The sequence below is a fragment of the Aulostomus chinensis genome, chromosome 4 (genome assembly GCF_037954235.1).
Source record: "Aulostomus chinensis isolate RoL2024-O1b breed Wild chromosome 4, RoL_Achi_v1.0, whole genome shotgun sequence".
Classification (NCBI taxonomy): Eukaryota; Metazoa; Chordata; class Actinopteri; order Syngnathiformes; family Aulostomidae; genus Aulostomus; species Aulostomus chinensis.
The window spans coordinates 15,620,159-15,643,865 of NC_141323.1; the positions used below are offsets into that span (position 1 = coordinate 15,620,159).

At 41.8% G+C, this 23,707-nt stretch overlaps 1 protein-coding gene across 1 annotated transcript; it reads left to right on the plus strand.

Annotated features, from left to right (window-relative positions):
- Positions 1-319: 319 nt before the first annotated feature.
- On the plus strand, positions 320-19,709 carry st8sia1 (ST8 alpha-N-acetyl-neuraminide alpha-2,8-sialyltransferase 1). Its single transcript, XM_086202056.1, has 5 exons — positions 320-986; positions 2,587-2,731; positions 9,027-9,136; positions 12,575-12,667; positions 13,313-19,709. Exons 1-5 carry the CDS (start codon positions 808-810, stop codon positions 13,797-13,799), a joined length of 1,014 nt encoding a protein of 337 aa, XP_086058182.1. The 5' UTR covers positions 320-807; the 3' UTR covers positions 13,800-19,709.
- Positions 19,710-23,707: the final 3,998 nt, after the last annotated feature.

Sequence of the window (23,707 nt, forward strand, 5' to 3'; positions counted from 1 at the left end):
TTGCTACTTAGTCTACCTTGAGTCGTTGATTTCAGTTACACTATCAACTGCTGCGCCCACTTATTTTACATTATGTGACAGATAACGGTCACATGTGGGCCAAATCTTGGCCATGTTTGGCACTTCCGGCTCTTAAACGTCCCCACATTGGTGCCAAACAATCCTTGCTGTCATAGCCTTGGCTTTAAGTGGATGCTTTTATTTGAAAGCACACTTCCGCTCTCATCACCGCCTTTACTGTCAACTCGACGCTCATCCTACCAGCACAAGAAGCACTTTGTCTCGGCGGAGGGGGTGTTGACAGGAGAAGGGGGGGTGGGGGGTGGAGGGACTTGGACTGGCCCGGTCCACTTGCGACACAGAGCCCGCAGAGGCCCGATGAGAGGCCCGTGAGAAGGATCAAAGCGGAGCGGATCTGGATTCTTAGAAAGTGAAGACGTCTTTCCAAGTGGGATGCAGGGGGTCTCCGGGCAGGGAATGAGCCCGCGTGATTCCTGGCTACTCCGGAGGAGTGATGGTGGGGATGCAGCGAGAACCGAACCGCGGATTCCTCCAGAATCAGATACTCTGCTGCTGCTGCTGCTGCTGCGCGGATAGACCCTCCAGTGAGACCCCAGTAAACACCACCGATGTTTGAGCCAAAGAAGCGGCAAACCGCTTACCTCCATTCATTCTCCGCCGCGTCCTCGGGATGAGACGGGTCCCCGCGGCAGAGCCCAGCTTTGAACCGAGCCTCCTGTTTACCCCACCGGTGTGCACGCACCGGTTGTTTTGAGAAAACAAGGTTTTAGGTGGGGGAGAGGAAAGATGTTGGTACGGTGCTACCGGAGCAAGCTGTCGGTGTGGGCCGCTCTCTGCGTGCTGGTGCTCTGCTGGTTCTATATCTTCCCCGTCTACAGACTCCCCCGCGATAAAGACATCGTGGAGGAGGTGCTGAGGCAGGGGGACGTGTGGCAGAGGAACCAGACGGGCGTCGAGATGTACAGGTCGGTCTCTCGTCTCATCAGTGGTGCCTCTGCTCAGAAATCTCTCCCCAAATGTTTGCAGCGTTCTTGAAGATTAGGGGAGATATCGAAGAGAAATTCATCCTTTTGATATCCACATTGGAACTTATTCCAATTACAATGAATTATTTTATGCAGCAATTATGTTCTGGTTTGGGGACTAAGTGCTGTCATTGAGGGCCTGTGGGCTCCTTTGTCTCTAGGAGTCCCTCAGAATTGTGGAGTGATGGACTGAACTCATTCTTCTTCTTTTTTTAAAATTTACATAGAATATTAAAAAAAAACAAATAATGCAAAAGTGAAACAAGGTCCATCACACCTTTTTTTGTAAGATTACAAGAATACTCTCTAACAGCTATTTTCACCACGATTCAATCAACCGATAAATTGTTTTGAAAATGTTTTAGTACGAATACATTAATTAAACATAAGTAGCATTTTTCAAGATACTCAAGATTATTCAAGATATCTAGTCAAGAAATTCTGAGGAGAACTCATCACCGTTTTGTTCAGGTTGCTCCTTTTGTCCATCAAAAAGTCCATAAATACTCCCTTTATTCTTATTAAACACCAAAAAATAACCTCCAAAGGCAGCAAATTGTCATACTTAAGGATCCAAAGTCGCTAATTTTTGATATTTTGGCATGAAAATGACCCAAACCATGAATAATTGCAGTTCTTCTACTGCCTCTTATCAATTTTTATGGTGCATTCAAGACAACCTAGAAGGTGAAAGGACAGAAATGATGAAAGTACTTGCTATAAATGTATTTATGTGTGTTGTTTTAATTGATGATGTGCATTTGCGTACTGCTCTGATTATTTTAATTTGAACACTTCTATTTGGTTTTATGCTTTAACTGTTGTGACCAGCTAATTTAGCATGGTTTCCGGTAATCCACAGTGTGACTGCCGATTTGGAGTTCCAATTTCCGACTTGTCTTGAAGGCATCGTTTCTCTGGTTTAAACAATCTCTAGTGTGTGGATTTTTTTTTAAATTTTTACTCTCATTTATTGTGTCATTAAATCTCAAATGGAGAAAATGGAAAGCTCATTCACACAGGCAAAGCCGGATTAGGATTATAAGAGAAGGTCACACCTGCAGACTCACTGATAGAGCTAATATTGTGTGTGTGTGTGTGTGTGTGTGTGTGTGTGTGTGTGTGTGTGTGTGTGCGCGCGTGTGTGTGATGCTCACTTTGGGAGTTTTTATTCCCCTCGTAGTGCTTTAGCCTTGCATGGTTTTTGCTTGCTGGATTCTGTAGCTGAGGGCAATCCCAGTTTACCAATACCACGTTAACCTCAAATTGAATTCCGCCCCTTGGGACATAAACATAATATCATTTAATTAAGACATAAATCATTTTAAGATATTTGATTTCCTCTCATCTGCAGCATTAGTCTGCAGTCATTATGTGCGAGTCATAGGCAAATTATCACTGCCTCTCTCCTACCAGACTCCTGGCAGTCCTGTTGGGTCCAAATTGGTGTTAAGCTGTCCAGACTTCACCATCACATAAACACACACACACACACACACACACACTCATGCATATTGTTCCCTACATTCTCCCTTCACAGGAAGTTGCTGACCGAATGCTGTGACCCACAGAGGATGTTTGCTGTCACCAAGGAAAACTCCCCTTTAGGCAAGGTCCTGTGGTACGATGGCGAGTTTTACCACTCGCGCACTGTCAACAACGAGACCTACTCGCTTTTTGTGCAGGTGAGGAGAGGAAAGAGATGTTTTCTTTTTGAATAATTTTTTTCTGTACATGTCCTTTTTTTTCTTCTTCTTCTTTTTTGCTGACACATGAATGCAATATGGGAGAGCAATAATCCGTCACACTTTTAGATAGACCACCATCTTCTTGAAAACTAAAAGCAGATAATGGATTTTTCGCTCACTCAGCGCAATATGATAGTAGCGTGGGGACTATGGGTTTCAACATTGATCTGTTATGAAGGGATGAAGGGGGGGGGGGGGGGGGCAGTGAAGCCCGACAGACAGCCTCCATCATGACGGGAGGATTACTGGCACAGTGTGTGTGTGTGTGTGTGTGTGGGGGGGGGGGGTGGCAGTTGATTAGACAATTTTATTCATAATGCACGGTGATGCTCAGAGGATGGTAGAAGCTTTCATGGTTTTTTTCAAGTCACCTAAGGGTACAAAAGAAAATAGGCCGGTTGGTTTGGTTCTCTGGAGCGCTAAAATATTTAGCTCTGACTCTGAGGAAGGCACTGAATAATCCTGAGGAGCAAGAGAGGGTGACGTGCCAGAGGAGGAATGGTGATGAGGGGAGTCAGAGAAGAGTGACAAACAAAAATTAAAGCTGTATTGTGTAAGTTTGTGCCTCCCTGTTGGAGGACTAATCACAACAGTATGATATTATGGTGCTATTGTCTTCCTTGTTCAAATTTCAAATCAAGTTAAGCTCAATATGCTTGAAAATAATAATAAAAATGTTCATGTGTTAAATATATAGAAATACAAGATAAAAGACACAAGATTGTAAAGGTAGCGCAATGAAATATAACCAGGTAAAAGGTGCTATTATTGTTCAAATCTAATAACACTCATTTAAAACATAGCCAAAAGCTAGTATAAAAAGAGGAAACCATGTTTAGCCATTTCTGGAAGTGAAAATACCATTCATGTTCTCCTTAAAATTAATTCTGAGCTATGATGTCATAACGTCTAAGGTCGACTCACTGTGTGTTCACACCAAACGCGAATTCGCACATTCGCGCAAACAGTTTCCATACAAAGTCTATGTAAACGCACGAACGACGCAAATTTTCAGTCAGGCGGCACAAATGATGCGAATTTCGCCATTCGCGCAAGTTGAAAATATTCAACTTTGGTGAAAAATTCACGTTACGAAAGCCAATCAGCGTTGAGGATGTCCCGACGTCACTGCTGACTGTGTCACAAGATGGCGGACAAGTTGATCGTGGCTGTGTGTGGAAACCCGGTGCTATATGACACTATGTGTCAAAATGACAAGAGCCGGTTGAAAAAGTTGGTGTCCATTCGTGATATTCTGTCACCGGTCCTAGCTAGCAGGTCGTTAAACTGGCCAGTCGTCATCCGAAAATACCGCTGAAGCAGCAGTTATCCAGACGGAGCCCCTGGAGGAGCTCGATTCACCGAGCTGTGCTAACCTAGATGGTGTCGTGAACCCAGATACAAAGGCGTTTAGTCTTCCGACGTATTTCGGCCTTCCAAAGCAGGTACAACGCAACAGTTCTTTGAAAATCCATGGTGAAATGGCGGAAAGAAACGTTGCCGAAAATAGTCGCTACTCGGGCAAGTGAGCGAATTCGCGTATTTGCGCGAATGACACAAATGGACACTAAAATGATCCGGCGGTCAAATTCGCACGAATAACACGACGTGAAATTCGCATTCGCGTTTGGTGTGAACTCACAGTCACAATGCGTGACCCTGTCGTGAAGACAGTGGTGTCTGTTCCTGCTTTAGCCCTAAGTTTGTGTAGTTACTAGTACTCACTGAGAGGTACTACATTACCCACAATCTTGAAGTGTCACAGCTTTGATTGGTGGAGCACAGTGTAACTGGTTGTGTTATTGTTTTTTTGTTCTGTTGTTATCATTTAAACATCAACCAGCAACAACAAAAGTGGTGTGTTGGCCATGAAGTATAATTGTCCTTGTTGGGTCAGAAATATCATTTTGGGGGGCAAACGGGGTAACTTTTAATTGCATTACTTCTTTTTTTCCTGTCATCTTACCGCGTAAATTTATACATTTTCTGCTTGCTGGTTGGCTTGATTTCCTGCTTGAACACTTTTAGAGATTTTTGGGCTCCGGTCCTGCCGTTAGATCCATCAAAAGACCGGATGCGTGAAGCTGGAGGCGGGAGGAGAGCGAACAGAACGAACAGATGGTGAGGATAGCAGTAGCAGCAAGGTGTACTTTCACTTCAGTCAAAAGGCATATTCATCGATTATTTTTATAGCTAGAGAGGAAATTGCATGTATTAGTGTTCCGCTGTCTAATCCTCAATGCCAGTGTTTAAACTTTTAAAGTCATTTCCCGTCTCTTTGTACACAGAAGCATGAAAGACTGAGAAAACGCGACTATTTTGGCTTCTGTGTTTACCCAGAGTTTTTTGTGTGTGTTTTTTTGCATGATTCTATGGTGACAGGAGGTTGTTTATAGCAGTACTAACCCTAATAATCAAGATCGTATCCTCGTTACAGACCCAACAGAACCGTCCTGTAATATCCGGGTTGCTGTGTGATGAATATCTGACCCTAATTTGCAGGAGTGAGCTGCTCATTCATGATGGATGGGGGAGGCGAATCAAAAGAGAAATTATAATATGAAGGGCGAGTGGGCCACATGATGTCTGTGTGTAATTGTGCAGCGACGACGTGGAACAGCTTTTATTTCAGTTCAGTGGGAGGCAGTACTTTTACTTGTGTTGTTCAGAGCGTGCAGTCATTGTAACCATGCAATTTTTTTCAGCTCTACTGACCATATTCATCATGTTTGTTGAGTGTATTAGCATGCCAGCACACAGTGTTCTGCACCAAAAGCAGATGGAGTTACGCACGTACAAAGCCGTAAGGTAGCAGTTGCAACAGCGCCCTCTGCTGCCTGAGTCATCGGCGCATCATATGCATTTTCAGGAAGTAGAAAAGGCTTTAACAGAGGGGGGAGAAAAAAAAAACGCTATCGAGGAGTACTCAGTACCTGAGGAATAAATCTCAAAGTTGCCGTTATTGGAAAAATGCAGTGTGCTGAAACAAAAAGAAAAAGTCGAAACAAATGAAGCCAAGCCAAATACTGTAGGTGGAAGCAAAACTAATGGTGAGCAGGAAAAGTACTTGCACACTATCTTCACAAAATCGCGTCCCTCCTTGAGTGCAGATAGCGCATAGCTGCTTTTCCGTGTCTCCTTAAATGTTAGGTAACTAAGGTATGGTTACAACATCCGCTGACCTCCAAATGAGTTCCATATTGTTGTTAAAAAGTGTTTTATTTGGTCGGTTCATTTTTTTTTAAGTTAACCTCCAAAAACGCGATCAGGCGTTGGGGAAAAATCCTGCTTTTGGTTGTCATCTCCACTCCCATCTTGTTATCTCCAGCAAAAACAGGCGTGGTCACGAAAGCGCCAACCTTCCCTCCATTGTAAAAAGTCGCGTAACGTGGGTTTAAGCAAATGCTGAGCTAATTCATGGTTTTATTGGGCTTTTGATGGCGTCTGCTGAGTGGTCAGGTGATCTCTGATGTCATGGAGATCATCTTCTGGGGTTCATGACCATTTACTACACTCTTACACGAATGTGTTTAATAGTCGTTGAAGTATATCCACCTAGTGAACCAACACTAAATATTCTGTGAAGGAAAAAGTAGTCTCATAATTGAATGTTTAAATAAATCGAGTGTGAAGAGGTAGGCGCAAATCGTTTGGACATGGAGACGCCTGCTACTGCCGCACGTGGCACAGCATGTTGACTCACTCTCCACCGCCTGTTTTTAGTAGCCTCCTCAACAAGCTTTTATTGTGGCGGGTTATATGGGCTTCCCAGAAGGGAAGGTAAACAGTTGTCAGGACGGTTGGACGGGGATGAGTCACAGGCTCACGCAGGCCGTCATTGGCCACATCAAGCTGGCAGCAGCTGCACTATCTGGGCATCTGCCAGGGAATGTGCCAATTAGGGATTTGACGGCTAAATACTGGTTAGTTCAGGGACCCCAACAGAACATCGGGCTGAACACTCCATCGCTATCATCTCGTCTTGTGTAGTTTTACGTCCGTGTATGCTGTGATATTGTTTGTGCTAGCGTAGATGCCATAAACTACAAATTAAAAATGGTTTGTAGAGCGGCGTTCATCTTCTCAAAGAAATGCTCGATACAAATCAGTCCATAATCAAATAATCCGGAGATTACATTGTGATATAACTCGGCCTTGATGGAACTATAGCTGACAAATAGAGCTGGTAATGCATCTTAATTGTCTGTGTCACCTGCCATGATACCGAGATTCAAACCTTTGCTTGCATTTTGTCCCTATTAATCACAAAATATCCAAAACTTATCGCAATTTTTAACCTGCTCCAAATGTATCTTTAAACTGATAATAACTGATTAATAATCTTATCAAACTGATATATACAAATGCAGGGCGGGGAAATTAACCCAAAATGTGTCAGAGGGGATTTTGTTTTGCTTCTTTCAATTAATTCAGTCAGTGCATTTGTGCATTAATGAACTACTCTTCAGATAACATGATTATTCCGATTGCAATCATACTTTTTTTTTTTTTTGTGGAGGATTTGTTTTTTTTTTTTGCAATTATTTGAAAGAAGAAATCATAGATTGAACAACAAGAGGGACAGGGACCGTCAAGCAACTTAAAACCTTTCCGATGCCGTAAGGTGATTTCACCTGTTCTCCTGGTGTTTGCCACCTTTGCATCATAATTCCTAAAATCGCACCATATTTTCATTTTAAGAGCTTTTGTAGGTGAGACGCCGATGTCCTCGCTGTCCGTCAGCTTTAAAGGAAACTAAGAGAAGAGAAAGTTTTGGGTGTTCGGTTTGAGTGAGGGTGACTCTCAGAAAGACATTAGACAGAACTGAAGTACGAATAAAGCACATGCACCATGTCAGGATGTACTCGTTCTTTAAATACTGGCTTCTCCTGGCTATTTTCGCACTCTGTTCCTCATACAAGTTGTGTTACTTTCAATAGGTTGTTAACAGTTAAAAAAAAAAGTGTGGTATTACCCAGTGATTGGTATTTATTACGTTAATTGCGCAGGCCTACTTGCAGCCCTTTATTATAGTCAAAATAATGAAAAATTGGAATCAATAATGGTAATTTTCCAGTATTTATAGACCACTCTCCCCTCTCTAACCTCACTTGCTGGTCGCCATCGCCTGCTTGTTATGCTGTTAGCAGGGTAGTGTTGTGTCTGACTCAACCCCCTTCGTCACGGTCCATGAGAGACCCCGAGGGAAGGAGTGTGTGTGTGTGTGTGTGTGTGTGTGTGTGTGTGTGTGTGTGTGTGGAGCATAATGAGCACAACTGTTTCTGCCAGCTCTCTTAATCCGCGCTTCTTACTTTAATGCAGCTAAGGCAGAAAGAGAAGACATTTTTGACCTTTGCCCCATGAAGCGTGGCATTTCAGTGTCCTCTTTAACAGCTTTTTATTTAAAAAAAAAAAAAAGCCAGGACATATGTGGAGATGAATAATAAATTATTGATACATAATGAATAATAAATAATTGATTTATATTTATATTGATTATAATATTACCAAGTCATAAATTTCTTTTTCATACATTTGGTTGTGTCTGGACTGCTGGGGCATATTAGCTTCTCAACGAACCCTCAGTACATTTGATGTTAAATGTTTTATTTTGGTGGTCAATTTGTGAAGGTTATTTATATATTCATATTTGTTGTATGTCTTTACACCAAAATAAACAGATATGCCTTCTGTTATAGGAGAAATATTTGTCAGAACTTGAAATTTATTCAGTGTCTAGGATGCTAGCTAGCTAGCTAGCTTGTAGCAAAGGAACTTTTTTCAAAAATCTGCACGCATAAGCTAACTGAAGAATGAAGACAGGAAGGTTAAAACAGCTTGCAAAAAGAGTTAAATAGGTAGGTCAGGTATTAAAACAAACATTATATTGCTTTTATTTAACAGATAAAGGGTTAGCTAAAGGCGCGGATACAGTTTTTTAATGTTAAACGCTGAGAATTCAAGCGGAAGAACAAATACAAGCTTGTATGCTTGTATACGCTTGGTTGAAAGTGCATCCATGTAAAAAAAAAAAAAAAAACACGGGTGTATTTACTGTATATGTTATGATTGAAGGATGAGTTCTTCCTTTACTGGCAATCTTCAAATCTGTTTCAAAACCAGTCTTACCAGTTACCAGTTCCTTTTTACACTTCATCATTCCAAACAATACATTTCAACTTCACAACAACACCTTCTACAATGTCAGCGCTGTATGTTCTTCTCTACCCAGAACAACCCTCTTCAGCTGCCCCTCAAGAAATGTGCGGTGGTGGGCAACGGCGGCATCCTCAGGCACAGCAAATGTGGACAGGACATTGACCAGGCCAACTTCGTCATGCGGTGAGAAACAGCAGGTTTAGACAAAAGGGTGTGGTGACAGGGGTGTTGGGGCGGGGGGGGGGGGGGGGGACAAGTGTTTCTCTTCTCTTCAAAATTTGATTGGGTTCAGCCTAGAAGCAGCAAAACAGCCTTAGCCATCAGTGATAATACGATTTGGTGCAGAGGGAGAAAATGGGCCAGAGCGAGGCCAAGAGAGAAAAGCAGTTAGAAGTGAGCCAACAGAAGAGAGGAAGATGAGCACAAAGGCATAAATAAAGCTCCAGTCCCACATAAAAGAAAGCTTCTTCTTCACTTGTTGAAGATTACAGACTTCGGTTGACATTTCATTGTGAAGCAACAAGGGTGTTTTCCTGTTTGATTCGTGCAGTCAAAGAGACACGTTTGTGGTTTTGACAGAGGAGGAAACAGACTAAAGAATAATTTCCCCAGAGAATGTGACGGCTCCACCAGCAGAATAAAGAGAGAGCTAATGAGAAAGCCGGACTTGTTCGGATCAGTTTAAACCTTGAAAATAAAAAGAGGGGCAAGACACAGAACAGGACTGCAGATGATGAACGGCCCGAGAATGTTTAAATAAAATGGATACAAGAAATGAATTCTTGCAAAGAGTGCCGGTTGCTCCAACATAATGTGGTGGAAACATTTTTAAGATGGACACAATGTTTGTCCTGAAAGGCTCCAACTTCTGGTGAGATGAGAAACAGCACTCAAACAAACTATCGTTGAGTCTGAGCAATTCTTGAATCTTGCAAGAGGGAAATTTGTTCAACGCACAGCGAGCATGTGCTGAAGAAGAATCTACAGAGTGCAGAGTCACTTGAGCTTTTATACATTCTTTGTTGCCCCTGCAGATTAACACCCACCTACCCTTAAGATTTCTATCCATCCATTTTCTACCGCTTATCCTGTTAAGGGTCACGGGAGCTGGAGCCTATCCCAGATGCCTTCAGGCAAGAGCCAGGGTTCACCCTGGATGGGTCACCAGTCCATCACAGGGCCAACACATAGAGACAACCATTCACACTCACAGTCACACCTACGGTCAATTTAGAGTATCAATCAGCCTCGTCCCCTCTTGATGTCTTTGGACTGTGGGAGGAAGCTGGAGTACCAGAGAGAACCCACACAGGAACAGGGAGAACATGCAGACTCCACACAGAAAGATCCCATGCCCAGGCCAGGACTCGAACCCAGAACCCTCTTGCTGTGAGGGGACAGTGCTGACCACTGCACCACCGTTTATTCAGATCAGTTTTGGGAAAGGATGGGATGTTGTATGAAGGGACGGCAGGGGTCAGGGCCTGTTACGAGGGAAATAAATGTTGTTGAATCAAGCCTTTAGAAACCTGGGGTCGTGATGTCTCGGTGAGCCTTTGGTGGCGGGAGGAAAGCAGAACGGGCATCCACAAGAGGGAGTGGTGTTCGGTTCAAGCTATCACATAGTTAGAAAGCAACAGTCATCATTAAGGGAGTACAACTTTTGTTCAAACAGTTCAAAGACATAAACATTATGTTGAGTAACGTTGCCCATTGTGGTGTTTTATTGAGGGTGTCATTGACCTTTCAGACAATGCTGGTGACTTCAGTTCCAGCATCAGGGTGTAGACACAGATACATCTGGCTGATAGTTAGAACGAACGCTCTTTCACCAGCCAGTCTTCCCATCAAAGTTTTGCATCAATGAGATAAGGACAGAAATTGATTCTGTGACCTGTTCATTTCTGCCTGGTAACACCCAGTTTCAGGCATTCAGATCTGACTGTACAAACCTGTCAACAACACAGAATGAGTCAGAAGGTCGTCAAACCCTCAGTGAGACTTTAGAGCCCAAAGTTGGAATTTATCATAACTTAATAAGACCTAATTAGCTTAAAAAGTTTGTTGTGACCGGGGAGGTGATGCCGCACTTGTACAAGGCTGCAGTGTCCCCACCTCGTCCCCCTGCAGTTTGATCACACAAGCACCCTTGAGAGGAAGGATTTTGAATGATTAGCAAGCACGGAATGTTCGATCAATGCTTGCAACCTTCCCTGTCATGCCACTGTTGATGCCAAATATATCAGAAGGTGATAAGTCGCCCCCCCCCCACCCCCCAACTTCACGGGAAGGGGATTTCAGAATGTAGGACATCTCACCTCGAGAACAGCACATATCCTGAAGCTGTTTGATTTTTGAACTCTGATGCAAAGCACTTGCAGTTGCAGGAAGTTGGTATATTGTACAGTACATGTTTATACAGCGCTGTATGTGCTGTTCCTATTTTATCTACTCAAAGCATGAATGTGTTTTTAAGCGCTGCACTGTGGAAAATTCCGATCAAGTGCTTTGCCGTGCATTGAATTTAAATGGAATTGAATTAACATTGAAAATGCTGTAAGCCGAAGTAGAAAAACCACAGTAGCCTTTTTTTTTTTTCCAGTCTTCTATTATTTCAGGCATCTGTTCATCATAAAAAAAGTTAGTGTTGAACTCCAGATAAGGCTTGCAGAATGTAATTATTCCGTAACTGTTTTAATTTACAGACCAAACTCATTATCTTGCAATTATGGATTATAAATTTTGTTCCGTGATGCCATCGTTAATTGTAGTAATCAAACAGAGACACGTTGTGCACTTTGTGTCTTGGTCGTTTTACAGAGAGGGAAGTGTTTAGGTGGTGTTATAAAGGTCTAATTACACCGGAGGGTTGAAATTCAGTTAGTAATGATTTACACTTCTGAGGCTTTTGACCAACCAAAGGTTATGCAGCTGTTCCTAATCCCTATCATCAACTTTTTCATTGTCTTCTCTGCTGTTGCTGTATCAATAGTTTATGCTCCTGTAGCCAATAGAAAAGTTATTGAATATGATTAGTAATTCCTCCACACCGAAGACAGCCATGAGGGTACTGTGTTTTTAAGGTGTCTCAACGGTTTGAACGCCTTCAGAAAATTCATTGCAATATAATACGAAAGTACACTTGGTCTCACAGACCACGTGTTTTTTGGCGTTCAGAAGTCAACATCATTGGGATCAGGGAGAAAAGCAGGACCTCGACTGGCCATTCATCCCTCCGCAGTGCGGCACAGCTCAGTAGGGTGAGCTGTGCAACTTAGGGAGGAAACTAGGGGGAAAGGCAAAAAAAGAGAAGAGTTCAAAGTATAAAAAAATATTTGGCCATAAGAATTTATGACAAAAGTATCGCATAATTGTCTAAGAGCATGAAATAATGGTCAGATTGACATCGTAATAATACACAAAAACGCTTGTCAAGCCATCGTATCATCTCAACTACAGCTTGAGGGAAGAATGATGACTCCCGTTGCACTTGGAATTCATTTGCCTGCCACCAAAAGTCCAACAGCCAATCGTGACTTGGATAAATCATGTAACCGTTTACGTGCAGATTATGTACCATGAATCGTGTGAACATATACAATTTTATGCCACGTCTTGCAGGTGTAACCTTCCGCCGCTTTCAAAGGAATATGTGGAGGACGTGGGAACCAAAACCCATCTGGTCACGGCCAACCCCAGCATCATAGAGAAAAGGTAATCAGCTAAACATAAACACTCTTATTCACAAATAGGACAATTCAAAGCCCTTTTAAGGAACAGAAGTCAATAAAAGGACACATTATTTTATAAGGATTGTATAAAAAATTTGAATGGCGGAATGTTTGGCTCTGAAATCTCAATTTACTTTCACCAACAGGCCAAAAAAGCCCAAAAAAGCCAGATACTTTCTTAACAGAGATGAGCTTTGCAGTTTTGTAGCATTTTATCTGCAAGTGCAGGAAAATGACTTCCTTTGCCAACAGCGAAGAAAGGAAATGGACAATGCAGATGAGGCTGTCAGGTCACAATGGCTCATAAGTGGCATCTTAAGAATGACATTACAGCAGGAAGAGTAACTCTGCTCTGACGGTTCGACGTCAGAGTCGAGTAAGGAAACCACGGGCACCGCTACCTATGGTTGCCATACTCGACTCCGATGAAGACGTGGCATAACGTCGAAACGTCAGTCCCCCTATGTTGGCACTTCAAAAAATAAAAAATCTGAGGATTCAGCACCCGTGCTGCTCCGGTGGACCTCTCTTTTTCACCACAATTAGTCCTCTCCCATTGATGCACCAGATAGTTTATCGCAGTAGCGCGGAGGAACCATTGCTTTTCTAAGAAACTCTGCTCTGTCAGATTTCAGAACCTTCTGTGGTCAAGGAAGGCGTTTGTGGACAGTATGAAGGCCTACGGCTCCAGCTACATCTACATGCCAGCGTTCTCCATGAGGCCTGGCACCGACCCGTCACTGCGGGCTTATTATGCCCTGGCAGACACCTCCTCCAACCTCACCGTGATCTTTGCCAACCCTGATTTCCTGCTCTCCGTTGGAAAATTCTGGAAGTCCCGCGGTGTTCATGCCAAGCGCCTCTCTACGGGGCTCTTCCTGGTCAGTTTGGCCTTGGGACTGTGTGAGGAAGTGACAGTCTACGGCTTCTGGCCATTTTCTGTCGGCTTGGACAAGCAGCCAGTCAGCCACCATTACTACGACAACATCCTGCCCTATAAATGGTTCCACGCCATGCCTGAGGAGTTTGTACGGCTTTGGCACCTGCACAAAAGTGGTACGCTCCGTGTGAGGGTGGGTCACTGCCCTCCTCAGGAGGGAGGGGGATTAGATTAAGTTTGAAAAGTAATAGATTTTTAGTGAGTAACAGGAAGTAGACGGAGGCACCAGCAGGAGAGTATTTCCTCTGAGGAACCTTGACGCTGCATCTGCTCCCCGTGCTAATCCCTAATTATCATGAGAATGTCCTCCACCCAGACCTGCGCCATCGGGGACCGAATAGACACGGACACATGCAGGCAAAATGTGAAATATTTATACATTCCCAAACCCTGTCGTATCTCCACCCCTGTGTGCACGGCTGAGTGTCTTTCACCAAGCCTCACGAGGCTCATAAAAGTGAAAATTTCTGGGGTTGGAAAGGGTGGTGGTGGGTGTTTTTTGGTGTGCACTGACCGCTCTATCTGACGGACACATGGGGCAGCTGGACCAAACCCCCCCTCAGAGTCTTTGTTTAACAGAGACAGAAGGAGCACACGACTGGGGAGAATAATAAAACGCACTGAAAGAAAATGGGGGAGTGGCAATGGTGTCTCGGTGCCTCGCTGAAAGAGGGGGGAGATTTAATGGAAGTAAAAAAAAAAAAACAAAGTACACGAGTAAAAGCAGTACAAGCAAGTTGCAACCTGACCTTTCACACAAAAGGGAAGTACACAATGGCTTACATGCATACTAATATTCTATTATTCCAAAAATGAAAATATTCTGAAAAACGCTTAATCCAATGGGATTTTTAAAAAAAATTTGGCCTTTGTCTTAATTTTTCTGAATAAAATGTGCCGCGTGCCCATGTCATAGCTGGGTTTTAGGAGCATTCTCTCGACATTTATAGAAAATAATCAGAATATTGCGTCCTGCACTATGCCAAACACAGCCGTTCTTTGTTTACAACCAGATGTATAAATCTTAAATAAGAAATGCAACACACTGGATTTTTGTTTTTGTTTTTTTGTGGCTGATAACCATTTACCGATAAAGTTTATAGGACATTAACATTTTGTACATAATAAAAAACATTTAAACTTCATGGATTTGAAAAAAAAAAAGAAAAAAAACCCACTTCCATTTATTTAAAAAAAAAAAAAAAATTGGAAAAACCCCATGACTAACATCTACCGATACCAATGACGTGCTGATTTCATGGATCCCGGATCCTAATGTTGCTATGTTGACTTCTAACAGTGATGGAACTTAGAAAAAGAAAACTTTAGTTCCGGCCTTTAGCGACGAGCCTCGCTATTCGGAATTTGCACGGATGCATGTCAAGAGGATTACTATCGAGTATTCATTTTCATGAGCCATGTAGTGTGAATATTGCCATTTTAGGAATAATAATGGAATATCCAGTTGCATGTAAATGTAGCCTTTGTCATCCGCACATTTTTGTTTGCCAAATGTGATTCTCTGGATTAATGTGAATATTATTCAGCGGCCACAAAAAGAAGGGAGTGCGTATTCACTACATGCTGTTCAGAATGAACATTCGCTTCAATAGAAAACTCAAGTTGACTTGATAACTGACGGATTTCTACAAGTTCTTCAGCGGGGCGGCTTGAAGTCTTGTAACTGTTATAATTGTCAAGTGCCAAATTGAGGGAACAGGGATTTCTTTGATACTCGCTCTTGGGCTCTCAATGGAGAGACACTGCGGCTAAGAAAGGCAGTGGCAGGAAAAGAATGAGTGGGTCATTTTAATGGGTGAATTTTTTTCGGTTCTTGACACGCAGATGGAGGGATAATACATGGCGCTATAACTCCTTTTATTATTTCCCATCAAAAAGAAATCTGCTCTGCTTTCAAAGTTGTGGATTTTTTTTTTTTTTCGCACAAGGGAAAATTAGACGCTCATGCACAATGTGACAGGGTTTTGAACCTCGGGATGGAAAACCTTGTACCCTATAGTTTGTTTTATTTGTCTTTTTTTTTGTAAAGGTAAAACAGTTGATTTAAAAGTGCTACATGTGCCATATTGTCGATATAAAAGGATGACTCTGCATGGTAAAGTGCATGGAGTGTACCACAATTGTTGGAGAAAAAAAAAAACAGCAACCCTGAGACTAAAGGTACAGAACATGTCGATAGGTTAGTGCTTCATGCTTTAGCTTCTCCCTGTCCGCTGATTATAAGGTGCAGTGCCTTTTGAAATATGTTAAGGCAAAAAGAATCAGTCAAACGAGGGATATTGCTAATGCTGTTCGCCCTATTGTGTGTGTTTGGCGCTGTTTATCAATCCGATATGTGATTTATAGTCCTGACATCAGCTGACTGAAGTAAACAAACACGGAGATGTATTGGCAACACAACATATTGGACATCACTATGTGTTTTTATATATCTTAATTGGGGCCCGACTGATATTGAGTTTTTGGGGCCGATGCCAATTTCGATATTAGGGAATAAAAAATTCCGATAATCGATATATCGGTCGATTTTTATTTAGTTTTTTTTTTTATATTTTTCATATTAAAAGAGACAAAATGCCAGCTTTTGATGGCTTAAATATAGTTCCAAACACTTGTTAAAAAGATTTAAATTGAAGGACACACCCCACTACCACCTCACAAAACATAAAGAAGTCTTTCTGACAGTGTCAACATTAACCAAGTAGTACATTTACTGGAGTAGAATTCATGGTAGGGCCGTCATTGGTGCGCATTTTCTTGCGCGGTCTAATTAAGAGGTCAGTAAGTGCGTATTTTGCGTTCGCATTAACTTTACTCCATGAAACTATAACTTGGCCCAGAATTAAGTTTTTTCTTTTCAATACCATAAATTGAAAAAGACACTCCACGCGCTGCTGAAAATGAATGCAGCCCACCACAGTTTTTACATTGCGACGAAGCGTTATCCTGATTTGCTCCGGTGTTACCTAGTGTGGTAGCATGCAGCTGCCCGAGTGAGCGCAATATTACTTTGAGGTACTGTAACATTACTGTTACATCATTCATGGTGCTGTGACTGTCTGGGTTAAATAGTTTAGCAAGGTAGCTAATATTTAAGCTAGGTTATCCTAGGTTAACTTTCTTTTCCTTGTTAACATATCGTCACGCTCAACCGATAGTATCAGTGAAACGTGACAGACACAAGGAGGAGCGTCACGGGAAACGGGAATCTTATTAAGTTTTTTTTTTTTTTTTAATTTCACAAACTATGATAAACTTACCACCGAGGCAAACTCCTCAGTTTTAGTATGCATGCGCTGTTGGCTTGTCAGTGCCGCAAACCGCTTCAGTCTCACTCTGTGGGGTTGCTGTGGAGCGTGACATGAGAGGAGTCGCAGTCCTGGATACTGGATACACAAGGACATCATTTCTAAAAAAAAACACCATATTAACGGCATTTTATTAAAGAAAATTACTCGTTAAAATCTGCGTCAATCGGCCAACTTTTGTCCGTTTACAGATTATGCTCTAATGGCTATAATCAGCCGATTAAACTGGCTGGTTGATTAATCAGTCGGGCCCTAATCTTAATGTTTCTTTCTTCAGTTTTTTTTGGGTGTTCTTTCCTCCTGCTCAGAATTGATAATGAATGAAATGTGACTTTGATGATGATTTTTATTGTGTATGTTCTTTTGCTACATTCCAAACCTCAGCAGTTTTTTTTTTTTTAAATCTGTTGTGTCTTGATTCATTTTATCATTCCATCCTTGTTCTTATTTGAGAGCCAAATAAAATCTCTGATGTAAATATGATGTAAGAATGAGGACCAACTAGTTTTAGAACGCCATTCTTTAAAAGCTACATTTTGGTATTGATTTCTTTTTCAAAATGGCCTTATTTGCCATCCTTCTCTGAGCTAGCATTAGGGAGCAAAATCTAGTTAGCTTTGTGCAACTAGCTTAGCTGGAGTAGATGAGCAGATTAGCATACGTCCATTCAGAAGTCATCAAAAACACATCTCCAAAATGGAACTTCTTTCCTGACTTAAGTGTTGGGCTACGTGATTTGATGCAGCACCCCAAAAGACCCCTTGTAACTTTGGCAAATAAAAACACTTGTTGACTAGAAGAGCCGCTGCTACTGTGGCTCCTACAAGCCGACTGTTAAAGACACGATGATGACTTCTGGACAAATCAAAATCCTGAAGGTTTTCTTCTTCTTTTTTTTATAACCAAAATACATACTAGAAAAACTCAAGCTATTGGTAGTTGACCAAGCAAGATGGAGCCATACTAACCTGCCCATCCACTAATATTCATTTCGCTAAGCTAACTAGCAATCAGCTGGTCTCAGAGAGTCTCAGCTGGCTAATGCGTGCACTCAGGAGAGAATGGTTTCAACTTTCTTATATCTGGCTTTGGGGAGGATGGCGAATAAACTAATTTCCCCCCGAATTTGGCATGTTCAGGATATCTCATACATTTTAAACCAAATGCAAGCACCGATTTTATATCTGGTAAATGAACATGCCGACATCTATTGTACCAACACTTGTTTCATCATGCTAGCTTTATGTTCTATTCCATATTTCCAGTGTCATATTTCATGAAAGATTTTTCCAAGTTTTTAACGCCTTTCGCAAGAATGTTGAGGTCCATGACAATTGAAACAGGGCACAACGAAATGCAGCAGTAATGCACATATAATGGCAGTATTGTCGTCCATTTTCATTCCTGTCTCACACCCAAATGGACACATTTACCAAGCTACCACATGTGTCTCTGAAGGGGGATCAATTGGTTAGAGTCTGGTCATGCAAAGGTCACATGTTTGATTCCTGTAACTAAAACCTTTTTCTGCAACACGTAGATGCTCAGTGACTACGGTTTTAAAAATGTTGCTGTATACTGTACGTGTCAAAACTTGCAATGTAGCCTTGACAACGATGATGATGATGATGATGATGATGTCTTCTGCTCCTGTGAATTGATGTTTGGTTCTTGTACAAGCACAAGAAGTTCTTGATGATGTTGATGATGATGTCAAAGTGCAGTTTAACTACAGCTGAGGGTCTCAAAGGCCAGTTTTATCGGACCTCCCCACAGTGGGAGGATATCTTATCAGAAAAGAGTGGAAGACAACCCTCATATAATGTGGGCCAGAGGGTAAATACATAGAATGTTAATATGGTAAAAGACTTGATTTGACAGGGGGAAAAAAACAAGTTAAAGCCACTTTGTGTCGCATTTCGTTTTGTTCATCTCTAAGTCTTTTAATATATCAGGAGCTTTTTGAAAGAATTCCTTCAAATTTGGTTGATTTTGAACTAAAATTTGCATTGCTGGTCTCTCAAAAAAATGTCATTGGGCATGCGTTGAAGATGTAGGCAGCCATTTTGACCTGGGCTAAACTTACAACCTCCGTACAATTAAATTACTTTCATTTTATTTATAAAATAATAGCCATGTGGCTTAGGTAACGGGATAGTCTTGAATGGGAAACGTTTAATTTGTAGTTGGAAAAAAAGAGCAGAAAAACGGTCTATTTCAAAGTTTAGTTGAACTATCCATCAAGCCAGCCTGAAGGAAATCATCACATTTCCTTATTAGCCCTGCTCGTTATTGCTATGGCAACGAGCGACCAGAAGGTAAAGTGGCAGGTCCACGCTACCTCAATTGTTTGCCCTTGATAATGACTAAAAACTGCCATTATGTAATCGGGGCAAAGTCGAAAATTCAACACAAAGTGGCTTTACGAAACATAATTAATCTTCCAAAAATCAACTGAAGATTAAGTTGCAGTATATTGCTTAGGGGGCTCCGTTTATTTTGTTTGATTGCGCATTTGATGTTATGCTGAGTTTTTTTTTTTTTTTAAGTGAAGAAAAAGACTGCTACAAGCACAACAGTTTGGCCTGACTATCATCTCTTCAATTCTTTTCGAACATCTGATATGAACAATCTAGCCTGGGCATGCTGAAATGTTTAAAAAGTAAATCAAAACTAAAGTTGAAACTTGGCTGTGTCAGTTGTATGTGCCACCTGGGATAAACTGTGAAGGATGAAAAAAAAAAAAAAAAAAGAAAACAACCATCATCCATATAGGAAGCAAACACTAGTATCCAATAAAGAAGGAAAATAATAAATCACCATCAACGGTGTGGCTTTCTTTCAAATGCTTTGTTGTTGGAAACTGTGCTAGCTAAAACAAGCTAACAGGCTATCTGAGGTACATTGAGAATATTTGGTTTCAAAATACAGACAAAATGACTTTAATCACTTAATATACATCTGAAAATGTATATATCTGAAAATAACAGACAACTGATGACCATATGTGGGAATAAGGCATTACAGCCTTGTGTTGTATTAACATATTGTCGTCGATGCTAACAAGTCTTGTCTCGCAAGCTCAAGTCTCATGTCTCACCCTTTTCCCTCATTCTCCAAATTTAGCAATGCTGATTCCAACAATATTGTCACTTTCCCGGTTTCACGTCAGCTAGCAGGTGGTGATACGAAAACACTTATCTTTCAGCAAAGAGCTATCTAATCAAGTTAGCGTTCCGCAGAGCTAGTAGCAAGCTAATCGCTGACGCAGCTGAGCTAACCGTCAATATGATTGCCAACCTCAACTTTCATGTTACCAACTGACTGACGTGTTATGTCCTCAGGAGGCTGATCAGATTTGATGTGGTCAGTCTAGCGACGTGTATTTGGACATCACAAGTACTGAATATAGCAGTTCACTTTGTGAGCTTTGAGTTAAGATAAGATAAACCTTTATTCGTCCCTCTTCCTGTCTGCATTTGGGTGCCAGTGGGGAGCTGCGTATTTTCTGTTTTTGTGTTAGTTTTGTGTTCATTGTGGATCCTGTTTCAGGAACCAGGAGTATGAGTATGAGTATGAGTATGAGAGTTCTGAGTTGCAGTATTCATGCACTCAAGTTTTTATGGTCAGTGGTTTTCTCTCTCTCTCTCTCTCTCTCTCTCTCTCGTCCCTTACCCCATTAGCTCTCTCCCTTCTCTTGTGTTGTTCCACCTGTTTCCTGTTGCAGCGATGGTGTGTAAGCTGGTCTCATTTCGCTTTTTTGTTTACAGTAAATACCTCCATCTTGTTCCAGTGTTCTTCTTTCGTCTGCATTTGGGTGCCACGTCCTTTAGCCTTGAAACTTTGTGTTTGTAACACCTAAAGGTTACAACTAATGGCAGTGTGGCTACATGCTCCAGACAGGTGCAGTAGGACTTAGAAGGGGATGCCACTCACCTCTTGTTCCTTAATGTCTGTACCAATTGGATATTTTTTCCCCAAGTCTCAAATGATGTGTGTGCGGCTTCAATCCAGGTTAGATGTGTCTATTTTTCTCACATGTGCATAGCTTTTTTTAGAATATTTTTTTAGGCCTCACTTACCATTCTCTGTGATTCCCCTGTGTGTGGGTGCAGAGGAATTTTGCTGCCGTAGTTTGTTTCTGCCACAACCCAGTCAGTCCATCAGCGTGGCCTGTTTCTGCTAAAGCTTTTCAGCCGTCTGCCAGGAACTTGTGCCCCACCGGACTGCTCAGCCTCACATGCTCACTATTTATGATCAAGGCCCTAATTTGTTTCTCTGGTGGATGGAGATGGCCGAGATTATTGAACATGTTAAGGATGATGGAGATTTATAAGCTGTTATGCAGTCTTGAAGGACGTGTGTGTGTGTGTGTGTGTGTGTGTGTGTGTGTGCGTGCGCATGCGCATGTGTGTTCATGCAGCATGCAATAAATTCTGTAGTGATTATTTGGGGACATACAGTTCCACTCTTGGGAAATGTACTATATTTATTTTTCATTTTACTTTTGCTGGTGAATACATACTCATTTTATTGCCTGTAAGTATATTGAGATTTACGAATGGCCCTTGTATTCTCTTTTTGAAAGGTGAATGTTAAAAATACTTTGAACTCAAATATGTGATTTGACCTTTTTGTACACCACTGCAACACTTCTTCTTCTGTGACTCCAAAATGCAGATTGAGCCATCCACGTATGTTTAGCTTGGAGCTAACGGTGTAGTGAAAAATTGTCCAAAAATAAGAATATGCAAACGCTCAAGCACACCCTCTGGTGGAACCCAAGTGTTCTTTATTCAGCCATATGCTCAGTAATGCACAAGCAGACAATCTATTTCTATTTCTGGCTCTTAAGAAGCGTACCTTTAACTAGTAGCTACCTTCAAACCTGAGAAGGATTAAGATACGCTGCCGATCTTGCTTGTCTCAACACTATTACAGCTTATAATAGCAACTCTTGAACATGAATGAATGTTTTTGCCTTTCCGCAACAGTCACTTAACATAGTACGGGATTCAGCTCAAGTATTTACATAAGCCTGAAGATGGGGTTTTAGTGTGAAGATGACATTTAATAAGCTATTAAAAATGCACCAGTGGTTACTAAGAGTTGGTATCTCTGTCATATTGACATACTTGACCGTCCTAGCTGGGATTATTCTTGTCACGGGTGTCACAACAAATTCTGATTTGTGTTACTCCAGTTCAGAGGTTGTTATGGTTGGACATGGAAGGATAAATACTGTTTTGGATTGTCAGATCACTTTATCCTATAATAAACAAGTAAAGAAAAACTCCCCAGCTATCTTTGGATTTTATTTGCTTATCCATTTCACATCTAACTCAAGATTTATATCACAGCGTCAGTATTTGTCATAGTAAAAACATGAAATGACGTCAACCTCGTGACACTGGTGTGGTGGAACCGTTCTTAAAATAGTTACAATGGAAATGATTCAGGATCCTCACGAAGGGCTCGTGGTTTCTTCTTTTGTTAAAGTCCATGTCAGGGGAAGCTTACGGGTTCCATTTGAGTAACTTTGACAAACCCTGTTTGAGTTGCATCCACCTCAACGGTCTGTCTTGAGCGCTGAAGAGATGGAGCGCGTTGGCTGACATGCGAAGTTGGAAAATGGGCTGTCGTCTGGTGATTTCACAAAGCCGTTGCAGCAGTTTTGAACTGTTAACTGAGTGCAAACTGGCAACTTTTAAAGACAGCCCCCAGGTATTTGTCATCTTTCAACTCCATGCAAATGTCTGAAGTTGGTATAGGAACGAACATACAAAGGAAGTCTTGGACCGGATATCTGCTGTCTACACTGGAAACCTCGAAATACTGCCCCATGTACCAAGAGGCTAGCCAGGCATAGCCAACGGATTCCGGGATTGGAGGGCAGGTAGAGGTGGTTAGATGATTGTTTTCCTAACCTGGACCAAGTGCTTGCATAACCAGAATTTACCCATATTCTGGTCTTTCCTGCATGGTGTAAATTCAGTGAACTAACAATAAAATTCCACCCATCCATCCATTTTCGAGCATTAATCCTGTTAAGGGTTGCAGGGGGGCTGGAGCCTATCCCAGCAGCCTTCGGGCGAGAGGCGGGGTTCTCCCTGGACGGGTTGAACAATAAAATTACGTTTTCTACACTAAAATAACAACATAAACCATCGCCCTGACCTTCAGTTGCTGAACCAAAGATCGTGCCACCACGTAACACGGTGTTAAAAGGGTTGTGTCTCTGCAAGATTTGGTTGAAATCTAGGCTTTAAACGCTGGTGTCGCCAGATCTGCCACGCCAACAGATAATCAACTTTCATGGTATTTTCTTGTAATCATTAACTTTTATGATGCTGCACAGCACGAAGCACGGGTAATGTGTGATACTGCAGTATGCTCTCATTGCTTGGACTTTGGAGTGGACGGAGGACACATATCGGGTACAGAGGAACACTGACTTGTGCAGCTTCACTTCCTGTGGTACTTTACTGAGTGGTCAAATCAAGAGTCCATTAGGATTTATGACGAGACAGCCTCTGCTCCTCTTGTCTTCAAAGACAAAAATAAAGAAGAGATAACACTTAAGAACCCTCTGTAAATGCTTATGATAATGGAAACAGGACCAATAAATATTACGTGTCTGTATTAACAATATAAACGTCACTCTTGGTATGTGATCTGGCGATGTCAATAAGCATGGACCCCATTTGAAGTGGTTTTGCTCGAGAAGTGACCCGAATATCTTCACATATATTGG

Coding starts and splice junctions, on each gene's coding strand:
- st8sia1 (XM_086202056.1), top strand. CDS start 808: ATGTTGGTACGGTGCTACCGGAGCAAGCTGTCGGTGTGGGCCGCTCTC. Junction 9,137..12,574: donor CAGGCCAACTTCGTCATGCG/GTGAGAAACAGC, acceptor CACGTCTTGCAG/GTGTAACCTTCCGCCGCTTT. Junction 12,668..13,312: donor CCCAGCATCATAGAGAAAAG/GTAATCAGCTAA, acceptor CTGCTCTGTCAG/ATTTCAGAACCTTCTGTGGT.